Source organism: Nothoprocta perdicaria, unplaced genomic scaffold, assembly GCF_003342845.1.
Source record: "Nothoprocta perdicaria isolate Ctin4 unplaced genomic scaffold, notPer1 scaffold_155, whole genome shotgun sequence".
In the NCBI taxonomy this organism is placed as follows: domain Eukaryota; kingdom Metazoa; phylum Chordata; class Aves; order Tinamiformes; family Tinamidae; genus Nothoprocta; species Nothoprocta perdicaria.
In genome coordinates this window covers 1,528,963-1,544,702 of record NW_020454705.1, presented here as the reverse complement: position 1 = coordinate 1,544,702, position 15,740 = coordinate 1,528,963, and the positions used below count along the sequence as shown (strand labels likewise).

The following is a 15,740-nucleotide window of genomic DNA, read 5'->3' as shown; positions in this document are numbered from 1 at the left end:
CTTTGCCACTGGTCCTCTATTAAATATTTCAGCATGTTCTTATATATATAGTGTATATATATGCAGAGAGCATGAATGAGTGCCGCATGTTTCTGAATAACATGAACTTCAATTCCCCATGCATCCTGACCATGAAGAACAGGTCCCTTGAAAGCAGAAGTCTGGTTCCCACCTTGCTTTTGTCTCCAGTCTCCTAAGCTCCCTCACCACGGAGATCTCAAATAGTCGCAGATCTCCATCAATACATCTCCTACAATACCCCCAATGGGCAAGAGAAGACACGGGCAGTGCTAATTTGTAGCTACACATTTGCTTATTGGCCACCTTGTTCATTCCTGGCTGCCACTTCCAGTGAAGAACTGGTTGCCTGTGGTGTAGAACTACTGTGTCTGGGGGAACAGTGGGTGCTACTTACCTTCAACATAGCAAAGGCTTCGCTGTCTCCCACAGTTTCCCACCGACTTGGTCTGCCACAGAGTGCAGGGTAGGTGTGGATGGGGGACAGCCAGGGGGTGGCTGGCTGGTGGAGCTGACGGGGCCTTATGTCCATCTTGGCCTGCAGACCCATCCTGGTGTCAGTACCGTGTGGTGCGCACCAGGACTTGCCCCATGCCCAGGCTTGGGCTCCTCAGCGAGCCAAGGGCACGAGCAAGGAGCACGGAGACGCCCAGGGCTGGAGCGCCCTGCGGCAGAGCCCGGGGCACCCGCGCTCGCGCAGCCAGGAGCTGTTGGGGGCACCCGAGAGCAGCCCCCAGTGCCCGAGCCGGGCTCCTCACGGAGAGCGCGGCCGGGACACGTGGCCACAGGGACACGTGGCCACAGGGACACGTGGCCACAGGCATCTCCGGGAACATGGTGAACTCCGACTGGGCGCGGGGAGCAGCTTTTCCCCATGAGGACAGTGGCTGCCCAAAGGCTGCGCAGTCTCTGTCCTCAGAGGGTCTCAGCTGATTGAAGCCCTGAGCATCTGGGTCAGAGCTCAGAGGTGACGCTGCTGCATGCGGGAAGGTGGGACCCCGAGGTCCTTTCCACCCCGACTTCTCCTTATCCTTCACGTTTGCTTGAAGCCATGGAAATTGGGCCCCTTCTCTTAAAAGTCACCGCGTTTTGCTGCAGGCCATGTGGGGATCGGAGCGAGCTGACGGGTGAAGAGCGCGCGTCAGAAACACAACCTCAGCGCATCAACCCCGTCTCCTTCGGTGGCCAGGCTGCAGGACGGAGGGGCTGCCTGGCTTGGGTGCTGCACGGGGCGGCTGCGGGAATCAGGGCTCCGAGAGGACAATGATCCCACACAGTCCCACTCACATGACCCACGGCCCCGCTGACGCCCAGCGCGGCCGCAGGGATTTCCACGCAGATCGCAGAAGTGACTTGTTCCACACCGCCCTCTGCAGCGTCTCATCCCCACGTGCCCCTTGTCAAGGCAAGTTACGGACATACAGCTCTCTATGGGATTACCCTACATATTCCAGGAAGATCCTGCTGCTGATGGAAACCTGGGGCTTCAGTCCCAGGTTGGGTCCCGCACTCGCAGCACCGGCTGCCATCAGCATCCTGGAGGCAAAGCGAAAATGTTGGATTTATTTTCCCCTCTTTGGCTCAATTGTCTGTGCTGTTCACAGAAAGGAGTACTGTGGAGTACTCCTTTGGAGTACTGTGTTCAGTTCTGGGCACCCCAGTATAGGAGGGACGTGGAGCTTCTCGAGAGGGTCCAGAGAAGGGCAACCAGGATGATTAAGGGAATGGAACATCTCTCGTATGAAGAGAGGCTGAGTGAACTGGGCCTGTTTTCTCTGGAGAAGAGACGGCTCAGAGGGGATATGATTAATATGTATAAGTTCAGGAAGGGAGAATGCAGGGAGGAAGGGGACAGGCTGTTCTCACTGGTGGCCAGCGACAGGACGAGGGGTAATGGCCACAAGCTGGAGCACAAGAAGTTCCGTCTCCAGGTGACAACTTCTTTACTGTTAGGGTGACAGAGCAGTGGAACAGGCTGCCCAGGGAGGTTGTGGAGTCTCCTACTCTGGAGGTCTTCAAAACCCGCCTGGATGCCACCCTGTGCCACACGCTCTAGGTGTGCCTGCTTGAGCAGGAAGGCTGGACTAGATGATCTGTAGAGGTCCCTTCCAACCTTAAATATTCTGTGAATCTGTGAAAGTGAAAAATAAACACAGTGCCAACACATCTGTCCATCTGAATGCATGGTTTATTTCAAATGACTGGTTTTAAATACGAAAATTCTATAAATTATGACCATCTATAAACTCTACTGCACCCAAAGAAAAAGCCTGGAAGAGGAAAGACATCCAATTCTGCCTCTGCTAAGCCAGAGGCAAACGGAGCAGAATTGGAGGTGAACGGAGTGGATCTCTTTATTCAAATAAATCCTTTCCCTGTGTTTTCACATAATTAACTTTTATAGAATTGCATCATTCTATATAAATATTAGTTTACAGATCCTCAACAGACTGTGGTCTCGCACAATTGATTTATGATCAAAACTTCTTTTTTTGTTCTTTTCAATAACTCTATATTAAATCAAACCATCTTTTACTGTACATATATAACACAGCAAACAAACACCCTTTTGGGCCAAAAAGGAGAGCAGCACTTAATCCAAATTCTACTGAACAGGTAGAAAATATTTACAAATAAAAATATTATATATAATTATTCTAAACAATCCCTTTCTAGTCAAGCAAAACCGTATGACCATTTACCTCCCTTGTAAACATTTATTTTATTATTGTTTAACCTATATATGTCATTTCTCCTAATTTTTGGACTAACATATTTTGCAGAAGTTTACAGCAGCAGAAATTCTTCACTAATATTAAGTTGGCTTTATTGCCTTACTCTACAGAATCCTGTATATACAGAGTAGAAATATTTACAGAAAAACATATTTTTTCCTTAGAACAGCCCATCTTACGGGATTACGATTACATGGTAGCTATTTCCTTCCAATACTACATATGTCAGCATGTGCGTATATCCTTCCAAAACAGGTATGTTGTGAAGAACAGTTCTGACTATAAATATTTATACTAGTTTATATTAGCCCTTTTATGTACAGCGAAAGACATTATTATATTATAAAGCAGTAATACTTATATTTCAGTACATATTTGAATGACAGCTTTACTTCTTTAACGAAGTTTACAGTATAAAAAACTACAGATAGCAGTTACCTACCACAGCATTTTTCATCTTTTAGATTTTTGTGGAATATCCAGTGATACAAGCATTGCTTGTTTTGTTTAAAATATATTATTTAAAATATCAACATACTGTCCTTCCAGTTACAAAAATAGAATCGTTTTACAGAAATTTTATTTAATTAAAAAGCATATAAAAATAAGGATCGACATTTTAGACTGTACGTGAAACTATTAAAATAGAAATAAATGCTATATAATCATTTAAAAATACTACCTTCTGGCTCCGTGAGCCCTTGTGATTCTGCACGGCACGAGATCAAAGCTGAGCTGAAACGCAGTGGCCAGGGCTGAGTCTGGCTCTTAATGGGGCTAGCGCCTCTGCTAGCGGCGCCGAGCAGCAGCCGCAGGAAACGGTCGCAGTCTTTAAGCTCAAAGCACGAGCAGTTCCACGGGGAGAGAAGGAATGTTTGGGAAGTATCCCAAGGGAAGGAAATCTAGCGAAGGGCAAGACGGGTTTCCCAGCGGATCTACTCCAAGGAGGCCGCAGCTCCGCGGGGCGCAGCCTGGAGCCAGCGAGGCCGGGAGCTCCCAAGGGAGCTGGGGACCCTGTGGGCACCGTGCGGGTCCGCGCGGGACGCAATGGATGGAGCCGCCGATCCGCTGGAGGAGCAAGACCCGAGACAGAGACCACAGCGCGGCAGCGGGGCAACACGCTCGCCCGCTGGTCGGTCTGCTAAGGAAATACGACGAGAGCCAGGATTTGGGCCTTCCAGCTCTTCTGGCGGGCAGGAGCCTCAGCCCTGCAGACAGGCACCTCTAACAGGGCTCTGCAGTCATCCGCCTTTCGTAATTTTAGCAAGCGATTTTTTCTTTTTTTTCCTCCTAGGAAGAACAACGATGAATCCACACATTTAATACAAACACTCAATTGCTCACTTAGATACTAACTTCATTAAGACTAACAGAGCTGCCCCAATTATAGCAGCCCGAGAACAGGCTCAAAACATTTCTCGTGTTTCTGCCTGCCCAGGGCCTATCTTGCCATCTCGGTGCCGCGAGCTGTCATAGCTCCGACTCCTTGTCAGTCTCATCTAGGTAATACTCATCGTCGGTGGTGGTATCGGTGTCCGAGTCCGAGTACGCGGCCCGCTCTGCCCCACAGACCTCGGCCGACTCCCTGGGGGACGAAGGCGCTGAGGACATTTTGCTCCCAGCAGAGCTCGAGCTCCAAAGCTCGGATCTGCTCCGGGAAGGGCTCTCCCTATCCCGCAGGGAGCCAGGGTTATTCAGAAGGCAAGGCCTCCACAGCCGCCCTTCCGTGAGCGACCTCTTGATGTTCTCCAGGAAAGCCAGCTGCTGCTCCTTGCCGAATATTCCAAACTCGATGGACGGATACAGGAGGTTCCTGGCGCTGCGGGTCCTGACGTCCTCAGACGCCCAGTTCTCGTTCTCGTCGCGGGACAGCAGCTCCGAGTGAGACTTCAACCTCTTGCCGTGCCGGGGCAGGAGGCCCCGCGGCGCTCGCGCGCTCTCCGACACGTGCCGCTCGCGGGGCGTCCTCGCCTGGCTCTTGCGCGGCTGCTCGCTCGGCAGGTTGGCGTTTTTTAAGCTCTTAGACTGACTTTGAGGCTGCCCAAACGCTAGCTGAGAAGTCAAGCTTTGCTTCGGAGCCAGGTCTGCCCGCAAGTTACTATTTATGAAGGGGTTTGAGTTTTTGTCGGTGAGAGGAGGCGAGGGCGGGCTGCTCCTGCTCGCTCCTCTTCCCTCATCATCCACCGTGTCCCGTTTGGCGGCCCGCGGGGAGAGACTTGGGCTTCTCTTCTCTAACCCAAGGCCCAAGGTTTGAACATTCTTATTCCTCGTGGCTCTTTTATCTGGAAATAGGGCCTGGCCTGACAGACTTGGTCTGTTTTCCAGTTTTCCTGTGTTTTTGGGGGGACTGATTGCTTCTTTCTGGGTGTAGGAACTTGTAACAGACCTCCAATTTGTGTTACTAGCCAGGAAAGCAGGATCATTGTCATTCCTATTCCCCTCAGCCGTTCTTGGCATGGCGGTGTTGCCCTCAGGGTCCGGACCAGGATTCTGGTTTTCATTTGCAGACTGCAGAACTGAGTGGCTGCCACCAGCCGAACTTTGCAAAGCCTCCAGGGGCAGCTCAGCCTCCACAGAGGCGGCACCTCCATCATTCTGCGAGAAAATATTACTGATGTGTGGCTTCGGGGGTAAATTCTTACTTGAAAATTTTCGACTTGTTTTGTACACAGCTGCCAGTTTATTTTTAATTGAAGGTCTATTTTTCCTTTTTTCTATGTCTTTTACTTTGTCTCTCGCACAGCCAGAGAGAAGCCTGCTCTCGTTTTCTGCACTCTGTGTTACCTTTTGATCTCGCGTAACCCCAAGGGCTCTATCTTTGCGGTCCACGTCGAGGCCCCCCTCGCTGCCCCTCTGTGATTCCTGCAGACCTGAGTAATCTTCACCCACCTCAGATTCCTGCACATTCTGTGTGCTTTTAATTCTGGAATTCTGGGACTCACCTGCACCTCTGCTGCCCATTTTGCCCAGCTGAAGTGATGGCTTGGCAGTGGAAGCTGCGTCGGCTGCAGATACTTTGCTCTGAGATTCTGGCAGCTTTTTGCTGCAGGAAATTAAGTCATTTCTGCTATTTCTCGAACTGGCAGCTCTTAAAGGCAGCCCACTACATTTATTACTATACAGAGGGGTGACCTGGTGCAGATTTTCTCTTTGTTTGACTTCCGTATTATCCCTGTACCTACCTGGAGCCGGAGGACCTGACACGTTAGAAGTACTGGTCCTACCAAGAGAACTTTTCACTCGCGTGCGGAGCAGCAGACTGTTCTGAGTTTTATTTGTGTTTGCTTTGCTGGGCTGACTGCAGTTTTCTGGGCTCCCCTTTTGCACGTTCTTCTTACTTACCAAGGTGGAAGAGCTGAGATCCTCTGCAGGTGCGTCTGGCTTGGGAGGGGTGGGTAAGGTGGAGACGGACGGAGGGGCTCTTTGCACAATTCCCCTTTCTTTTGGACACTTTTCTGTACTTCGATTGCTTGAGGCCCCAGAAAGGCCCTTACCTGAGCTACCCACTGCTGCAGCGGGTTGCGGGTCACCAAAAGAAATGTCTGCTGTCCTCGTGTCAGGAAGGGCACGTTTTGCTAATGGAAGAACTGGTGAAATATCTGTGCTAACACGTGCTGTACTTGCTATCTGCGGAGCACATCCCTTCCCAGAGCCAGGGGGTAAGGGGGAACTCCTGTCCTCACCATCAGCAGCAGCTTCTAAATTCTGAGGTGTGACCACAGCTGAAGGCTCTTGGTCAGAAGAGTGTGAAGGCAGCTCTTTTTCCAAAGCATTAGGGAAAAATACATTTGCTAAACTCACACGACCTTCATTTTTCTTGTTATGTATTCTTGGTGATTGAGAATGTGTTTTGGGAAGAGGCAATTCTGTGTCCTCTGGATTATCCCTGAAGAGGTTACAAAATGTCCTAGAATGCCTCCGTGGTAGCGTGTAATAGATTGAAACGAGTTCATGATACTTGACGTGATCTTCATCAACACAAACTGTAAATGTGCTTGTAGTTTTGTATTTCTGCAAACAATTTCCCTTTTCCTTACAGTCTGAAAACCCAGAGTATCCTCCTCTGCTCGGATCGTTACAACTGTCCGCCAGTCCAACTGAGGTACTGCTACTTACTGAATCACTGGGACTTCTGGTGAAAGGATAATCTTTTCCTTGCACACCTGACGCAGCATTTAAGGGCACTGGTCTTAAGGAATGTTTTGTATCTGAACAAGAGAAGCTTCTCTGAGTAGAACAAAAGGCATCGGTTCTATGTGGCACTTCCATCCTTAGACACTCCTGGGAGCTGGTTCTGCCCTCCCTAGGGAAAGAGATGGCTGTATCTGACATGATGCTGCCCGCAACGCTAGCTGATTTCCTAGGCAGGGTATAATAGATAACAAGTGGATCCGAAGATCTGGAGTTGCTTCTGCTAGGGGAGCCAGTCGTGCTGCAGCTACTGGAACATCTCAGCGAGCTGTCTTGCTTGTTACGCCTTTCAATGCTAGGTGAATTATTCCTTATGTTTCTGTTTTCTTTTTCAAGGCAAATATAATTTAAACTATGTTCAGAGGTCTTGGGGTCTCCAAAACTATGTGTATAAATACTTGCAGAGCTTTCATGATGTGGACTAGGAGTGAATTGTCTACTGCACTCCTTAGTAACTAAAGTGCTTGGACTTTGTGATGTGGCCTGTGAAATCTTTTGGGTTGCACCTGCTCTGCTCACTTGAGTTGCTTTGCCACCTGCTGCTTGAGATTCAGTAACTGTGCAAATTCCTGGCGAGTAAGTTGGTGTTTCTGAACATTTCAAATTGTCTTTCAGAGAAGGTGCTTGTGAAGAGCTCTGTGAGGAACCAGATGAACATTCAGGACTGAGCACCATGCCCGGATGGCTCACTAGTTTTGCAGTGGATGGAGCAGAATCCACACCCATAAGAGAAGCCTCTCCCTTTGCAGCAGCTTGGTTAACTATTTCTGCACGCTGATTATCCACTTTGATGTTTTCTGTTGCATAACACAAATTTTGTTCCCATGGCCTCTGGCTTGGAAGGAAAGATTCCCTTCTGCTCTCATCAGCTGGCAAAACCCAGGGCTGCTGATTGAAGCCCCTGCTGGCTGAGAGGTCATCTCCCCTCATCTGCACGTTCCTTTTATTACTGTTTGATGTGTCTGGTTTTACAGCCTCTCTTCTGACGGTGACTTGGGGCTGTCCCTTTGATCTCAGCGGGTTAAAGAGAGATGAAGTGTTTGGCAGGAGGGCAGAAGCAGAGTTACCACATGGAAAACTCGGGGTGTTGGTGCAGTTTGTATCTGCTTGTTGAGAAACCGACAGCAAAGTCATGTCTTCAACAGCCACTTCATCCAGCAGATTCTTATCTTCGACACCGTCTAGTTGCTCCGAGTCCATCTCAGAACTCCTCTGAGAAGCCAGGCCTGACCTGCTGCTCTGTCCTAGAGGCTGTGATTGGTCCCTGGCATCAGGAAAGACCGGCTCATCGCACCGGGTGAAACACGGCGCAACGGGAGAGCTCCAGCTCGGCCAGGGCTGGCCGCTCTCACTGAACTCTGAGCAAGTTCTGGTACTCACACTCCTTGTTATCTTCCTGATGCTCGTGTGGTCAGGGGAGCACACGTGGAAGTCGCTCTGCAGGCGCTGTGTGGCATACTTGGCACTCTTGGCATGTGCCCACTGGTGGTCAGCTAAGTTAGCCACAACCACTTCAAGGCTGGCATCAGGGGAAGTGAACACCTTGTCACTGTGGTAAGGGGGTATCTCAGCCCAAAAAGGATAGTTATCTTTTTTCCCATAGGGAGATTTTTTTTGGTTTATATACAATTTGCCATGAGAAGAAGCATCCCAATAGCAGGACCTAGAGAGATTATTGTCCGATTTGTATAATGGATAATTTTCCCAGTTATCAAAGGACAACGGAGAAGCAGCTTTGTCAGGACAACTCACTCTGCTGAAACAATTACTGCTTGAAAGGGATCTTCTGTAGTGGTGCTTCGAATGGTAACAGGCGTATTTCCTGCTTTCCTGCAAAGGGCTGGGATATCTGCCGTGCTCTGCTGCATGGAACTCCAGCAGGGACTGGGTTCGAAACATTTTCTCTTGAGCTGAGGCTTGTGCTGCAGAGTCTGGCGCATTGTTCCAAACGATAGAAGACAGAGGAATCCTCTTTGGATTTTGTCGCCCAAACCGGGGTACGAACCCATCGCCGCTCTCCCTCGCCAAGGGATGCTGTAAAGCAGCTGCTGAGAGCTGCTCCGAGGAGACTGCGGACGGGCACCTCCGAAGGGAACACACCGAGTAACTCCTGCCCGCTGGATCCCTGTTCATGTAGTGCTGGTGCCTAAACCCACTGTTGTGGGCGATGGAAGGAGGATACAAGCTGCCCTCTGAAGACTGTCCGTAAGAAATAGAAGGCAGCCTGCTGCTTAGTAGGTGTGGATTTCCATCAAACGGATCATCGTATTTGTAATCCTCTTTAAAGGCTGCCTGGTGCCAATTTATGTAAGCACTCTGCAATTTCCTGGGCCTGATGAAAACCTTGTGCTCATCCTTGGCTCGAATTGTTCTCAGCCCATCGGGGACAGGCGCAGCAGGCAGGTGGCTCCAGCGAGCCCTGCGCTGCCCTCGGGCAGCGGCGCCGGGAAGCGGCTCTGAGGCGCCGGACACGGGGCTGCACTGCCGGCTCGCCGCATTCCCGGGAGCAACAGCCCTGTCCGAGGGATCCCGCGCCTGTTCCTGGGCCAGCTGGTCGTCCAGATCATCTAGAACTGCACGGGGAAAAGAGACACACTTGGTTTGGTTTTCTTTAATAACCTCCTGGCTATGTATGATAACAAGCTGCATGTGCTGCGTTAATAATGATGAGCGGCTGGGAAAGGAGTTGGCTTCTCAACATTCACAGCCCTTCCCAAACCACATATTCTCCCTCCACTGGGCCTGTCCGTGGTCACCCAGCATGACTCCGAGGGAAAAAATGTACTGCTCAGGACTGATCTTACAACTGTTCTTTATGTAAGCGCTACCCTCCTGCTATTTAGAAGGAGGTCATAACAATCTGATGGCTGAATTCATGCTCGTCAGCCAAACGCAGGGGAAAAACCTTCCAAAATTCCATTTTGTAAGCAAAAAAAGCCCTTCAAATGATTCAAGATGCTTGTGAGCATAATCCTTTTCTGCAGGTCCCCAGAGCACAGCTAAGATGTAACTGTGAAGGCAGCACGGAGTCCTGCATGCCTCCAAATTATCCAGGATAATCCAGTGGGCAGCCTGGTGGGCATATCCAGTGGGCAGCCTGGCATGCCCACTGTTTGCTTCATTCAGGAAACAAGTTATTCACTGAATAGTTGCTTCTTACTTACTCTAAATTAATATAAAATGGCATTTTCTTCATTAAGAAAAAAAAAAGGGGTAATAAAATATTAGGAACCTGTGACTCCAGTCAGCAACAAGGCCATATTTATAGACCAGTTTGATTAACTGGAATTACACATTAAACAGATAGCTAGCCAAGCTATTCAGTCACAAGATTAAGTAACAAGAATCTATTTAAAGCATTTTTATTAGGGAAAAAAAAAAAGATTTATTAATTGAATTTTTCTATTTGGAGAAAAGCACACACAAGGTGAAACCACAAATGGATTTGGCTGTTTTGTTACAGCACTTCCTAACTAAGTAAAAAAAAAAAAAAAAATCACTGACCAGTTAGTACAGACCTGTGCAAACTGTGGATGATCTTGAAGAAAGCGTTGTTAAACATAGAGAACTGGAATAAAAATTGGTTAACTAGGTTTTTGTGTTTTTTCTCAGTGTCTCCTTAGCACAAAGGACAGAGAACTGCGGGCTGAGCAGAAGAAAAGCAACCGTTCCTGAGCCTTCCCTTGGAGGACGTGGGCCCGGCCGCGCGGCAGCAGGAAGGGGCAGCCCGGAGCAGAGCCCAGCACCATGTGATGCCCTCCCTGCTGCTGCCCCTGCATCCCGTGGTGCTTCCCAGCCCTCCTGCCGTCTCCTGCTGCGGCTGTGAGCGCCGGGAAGCAACGCACATGGCCAGGATTTCACGCGGCTCTGGGGACGATTATGGAAGAATGATTATGGAAGAAATAATCTTGCTCTCGTTTCCAAGCAGTGGGAAAAAATGAACCAGTTACTTACTGCTAGGCTCTACGGCAGTTCCCAGAAAGGGAACTAAGGGTCATAAGGCACAAAGAATCATAGGAGGATTGAGGTTGGAACCTGATCTAGAGATCACCCAGTCCCACCCCCTGCTCCAGCAGGGACACCCAGAGCACGGGGCACAGGGTGGCAGCCAGGCGGGTCTGGAAGATCTCCAGAGAAGGAGACTCCACAGCCTCCCTGGGCAGCCTCTTCCAGGGCTCTGTCACACCCACAGTCAAGAGGCTCTTCCTTGCATGGAGATGGAACCTCCTGTGTTTCAACTTGTACCCATTGCTCCTTGTCCTGTCACTGGCCGCCACCAAGAAGAGTCTGGCCCCATCTTCTCTACATTATCGCTTCTTGTTTCTGTAGCTTGAAGCTTTACAGTGTATAAACCTGGGCCTTGCATTGCATCAGTATCAACATCACCCATGCAGGAAACTATAATGAAATTCTTCTTACATTGACTTTATAAGTCTGCCTCTAAAGATGTCATATGGACTCGTTACAATAAGTTAAAAAAAATACATACTTTTAAGATGTTACTCTTCTGAATTGGATCAAGATGAGATGAAATGGACTGACACATTTAAATCTCAAGGTCAGAAAAGACAAAGCCAGAAAAAAAGCAGACCTTACACTAGAAAAGAGCCAGCTGTATCTCTACAGCCTGAGCTCTTGTAGGAAATTCTGCCACCCACCACCAGTTACTGCTGGTGACGACGGCGACAGAGCAAAGCAAGTAACAGACTCACCACGGAAGAACTCCTTCTCTAGCTGTTCATTCCACTCCTGGGTAGTTTTTTCCACCAATTCATCTTGGTTTGCTTCAAAAGGATGACAACTTGGTTCAGTTGACGTTGGGGGATTATATGTTTCTGCCTGTTAAAAAGTTTATGACAACATGATTTTAGTTCTACATAGTGAAAATTGCAGAAATCAGTAAAGTCTTGTGGGTCCAAAATTCTTTTTAACATAAATACGGAATAGTTAAATTCTAAAACTATGGATTTGTAAAATTATATACATCTCTCATTGATATATAAATTCTTCACTGATGTAAAAAGAGATATGTTTATCTCATACTCATATCACAGCATACTTTAGATATATTTATTATCAATTTATTATCATGAGCTTATAATAAGGGATGTAGTCACCCTCTTTTCTCCATGCACATGATTACTGCATAATATCTCTTAATTTTTCTCATCAATTTCTTTTCACCATATTTTAAAATTCACCCTAACCTCCAGAGACTAATAATTAAACAGCATAGCTGATTTTTGTACTGTACATTTTGTCTTTTCACGACTAATCAATTATACTGTTTAAAGCTAAGACATTACACATTAAAGCACACAAGTGATTTAATTACACTTTTTTTTTTAAGGAAAAAAAATAATGAAATAATGTTTGTATGTATCCACTGGTTGGAAAAGGTCACTGCTTTCTGACTGGTACTACAAATATCCATTTGTGCCATTTCTTCTAAGCCCTCTGTGGAGCGAAACACTGAAAATAATTTCATGGTGGAAGGCACGACAGCACCTTGGGGGGCTGAAATAAATTACCTTATCAGCAGGAAAAAAAAAAGTCTTCTTATTTCCTATCAGTTTAGGTTCAGTTTATGTGCTAAAACATAGAGGTTCCTATCCTGTAATACCCACATTTCCCTTGGGCCACATTTTCACATGGCAAAAACGCAGGAAACTGCTCAACTCTGATAGACCCATGCTAGCTGAGAACCTTTCCCCTTTTTTTCTTAAAGAAAAAATCCTGACTACTTTAGCTCTTGTTTTTCTTAGTGCTTATTATAATAGTCTAACCAACTCTGAATCCTGATCTTTATCCCAGCCATTTATTAATATAGATAATCTCTTTGTTTTTGAAGTATGACAGTAGAAGGTGGCCAATTTACCTTCTGTATACCTTTGATTATATATTGTACATCTTTTAGTCCTCTCTACGGTTAGCCCATACAATAAAAGAGGACAAAAGGTGTGTTAGTTATACAGTGCAATAAAGTAATTAAAATAATAACATATATCACCCTTGGAGGAAAATTATTTCAACAGACTACCCTTGAATTACATCAGAAATAAATGTGTTGTTTTATGCCTCAATTGAGTTCTTATAATACAGAATATGTAGGCAAAAAATAACTTCCTGCTGCCCAAGGCCCATATGGAGCTTTACCTGGCCAGGGATGGCAAGGACAGCAAGAGGGGCTTCTTTACCTCAGTATCATCAAGGAAAAGAAGATTGCAGAGAATGTGGGCCCATGCTGAATGAGCAACAGGAGAGACAGAGAAGACAGAGGCACTGAAGGCTTCAGTCTTTGCTTCAGTCTTTACTGCTAAGACCAGCCCTCAGGAAACCCCAGGGCCTGGAGACCAGGGAGAAAGTCTGGAAAAGGAAGACGTTTCCTTGATGCAGGAGGATCAGGTTAGAGATCATTTAAACCAACTGGATACCCACAAGTTCCTGGGCTCTGAAAGCAAAGCACCCACGAGGGCTGAGGGCGCTCGGGGACGTCACTGGCCGGCTACTCTCGATCATCTGCGAAGGGACATGGGGAACAGGAGAGGTGCTTGAGGAGTGAAAGAAATCAAACGTCACTCGGATCTTCAAGAAGGGCAAGGAGGAGGATGCAAGGAACGCCAGGCCAGCCAGCCTCACCTCCACACACAGCAAGGTGATGGAGCAGCTCATCCTGGATGTCATTACCGTGCAAGTGAAGGCTAAGTAGATGAACAGGAGTAGCCAGCATGAATTCACCACAGGAAATGGTAGTTCTTTATGATGGGATGTCTAGGTGAGCAGATGAGGGGAGAGCAGTGGATGTTGTCTACCTTGACTTCTATAAGGCTTTTGACACTGTCTCCCATGTCACCCTCATAGGCAAGCTCAGCAAGGATGGGTTAGGTGTGGATTGAGGTGGATCCTAAGGTGGATTGAGAACTGGCTGCAGGGCAGAGTTAAGAGGATTGTGAGCAGTGGGGGTTGAGTCTAGTCGGAGGCCTGTAGTTAGTGGTGGCCCCCAGGGGTCAATACTGGGTCAAGTCTTGTTCAATTTTCTCATCAATGACGTGGATGAGGTGCCCCCTCAGCACGTCTGCTGATGATATGAAACTGGGAGGAGAGGCTGATACCCCAGAGGGCTACGCTGCCATCCAAAGGGACCTGGACAGGCTGCAGAGAAGAACAGAGGGAACTTCTTGAAGTTCAAAAGAGACAAGTGCGGGTCCTGCCGCTAGGGAGGAATAACCCCAGACACCAGGACAGGGTGGAGATCGACTGCTGGAGAGCAGCTCTGCATCGAAGGACCTGGAATCCTGGTGGACAACAAGGTGACCATGAGGCAACAATGTGTCCTCGTTGGCCAAGAAGGCCAACGGTGCCCTGGGCTGCATTAAGAGTATGGCCGGCAGGGCACGGGAGGGGATCCAGATATTCCAACCTTAAATATTCTGTGATTCTGTGATTCTGTGATCCTGCCCCTCTACTCAGCCCTGGTGAGGAGGCGGCACCTGGAGTGCTGGGTCCAGCGCTCCCCAGCATGAGAGACATGGAGCTACTGGAGTGAGTCCAGGCCTACAAAGGTGATTAAAAGATTGGAGCATCTCTCATATGAGCAAAGGCTGAGAGAGCTGGGACTCTTCAGCCTGGAGAAGAGAAGACTGAGCGGGGATGTATCAGTGCCCTTAAAATTCTGCAGAGAGGATGTCAAGGACATGGGGCCAGTGCTATGAGTATCCCTGCTTGCACTATGAGTATCCCTGCTTGCACAGGGATATTGCACTAGATGATCTCCAGAGGTCCCCTCCAACCTCGGCCCTTCTGGGACTCTGTCACAACCCAACTCTGACACGAGGGAGCACAGAGGAGGCTCTAGATCACGGCCTGTCCAAGTGTGCTACTCTTCCCAAACAAAAGACAAAAAAGTAAATACGTTCTCTATTCAAAGTGATTTTTTATCTCCTTATACTTTGGTTAAAATTGCCAAAATATGTGATGGTTTTGGTCTATAAATACTGTCCATTCAATAATTTCATCATTAAGAGAGAATCAAAATCTGAGCTACACTTAGACGTGTAGAGTTAATAGCGCAAGTTCTTCCTGTTGAATCCAACACATTCATAACACAGATACTTTGCTTAGCTTTTAAACTGAGAACTACAATAACACTATTCAAACAGACATTGTATCAACAGCCTAAAAAAGGAGTAAAAAATTCTAAAAAGTTCTGTGAGTTAAACATCCATGACAGTAAAGCTGCAAAGCTACTTACTGCTGCCATTTCTTCCCCTTTTGGAGATGTGCTAGCAGAACAGTCATACCTGTGGGTAGAGGGATTTAAATAATAAAATTAAGATTAAATTTTACCAGGTAGTAAAAATCTCATATAATAACTCCTGAGAAGCACCTGAAGAGGCTGTTTTATGAAGAAGCCACCCGGCTCCTGCAGAAAATCCTGTTAACTGATGCCACAGAAAATTCCCATTCACCTTGTCTGGCCTTGCAAACACTGTTCAGGATTGCCCAGCCAGGACTGCACTCAACCTAAGGACAGAAATCCCAGTGTCTGCAATACCCATAAAAGAAGTGTTTAAATCCAGCATTACAATACTATTGCTTCCTTTATTTTTCCAACAACAGTAACTTGCAAAGTACTAGGAACAATTTAAGCTCATGACTTATAAATCTGTAAATGACCAGCATTTGAAATACTACTGCCTTTCCTCTTCTTCATCACCCTGCTACATTCAGGGTACCCTGCTCTGCCCCAGGGAGGAGGAGGAGGGACAGCTGGCAGATTAATCTCGATATGAACTT

The 15,740-nt window shown here is 47.5% G+C and overlaps 1 protein-coding gene across 1 annotated transcript in view; it reads right to left on the bottom strand.

The window, feature by feature from the left end:
* Positions 1-2,442: 2,442 nt before the first annotated feature.
* EXPH5 (exophilin 5) overlaps positions 2,443-15,740 on the bottom strand; it is a 36,421-nt gene continuing 23,123 nt past the window's right edge. Inside the window, exons 6-8 of the mRNA XM_026035035.1 lie at positions 15,196-15,244; positions 11,657-11,783; positions 2,443-9,517 (exon numbers count right to left, since the gene is read on the bottom strand). Of these exons, the coding sequence (XP_025890820.1) occupies positions 4,224-9,517; positions 11,657-11,783; positions 15,196-15,244 (5,470 nt within the window). The 3' untranslated portion in view covers positions 2,443-4,223. The remainder of the gene's footprint in view (positions 9,518-11,656; positions 11,784-15,195; positions 15,245-15,740) is intronic.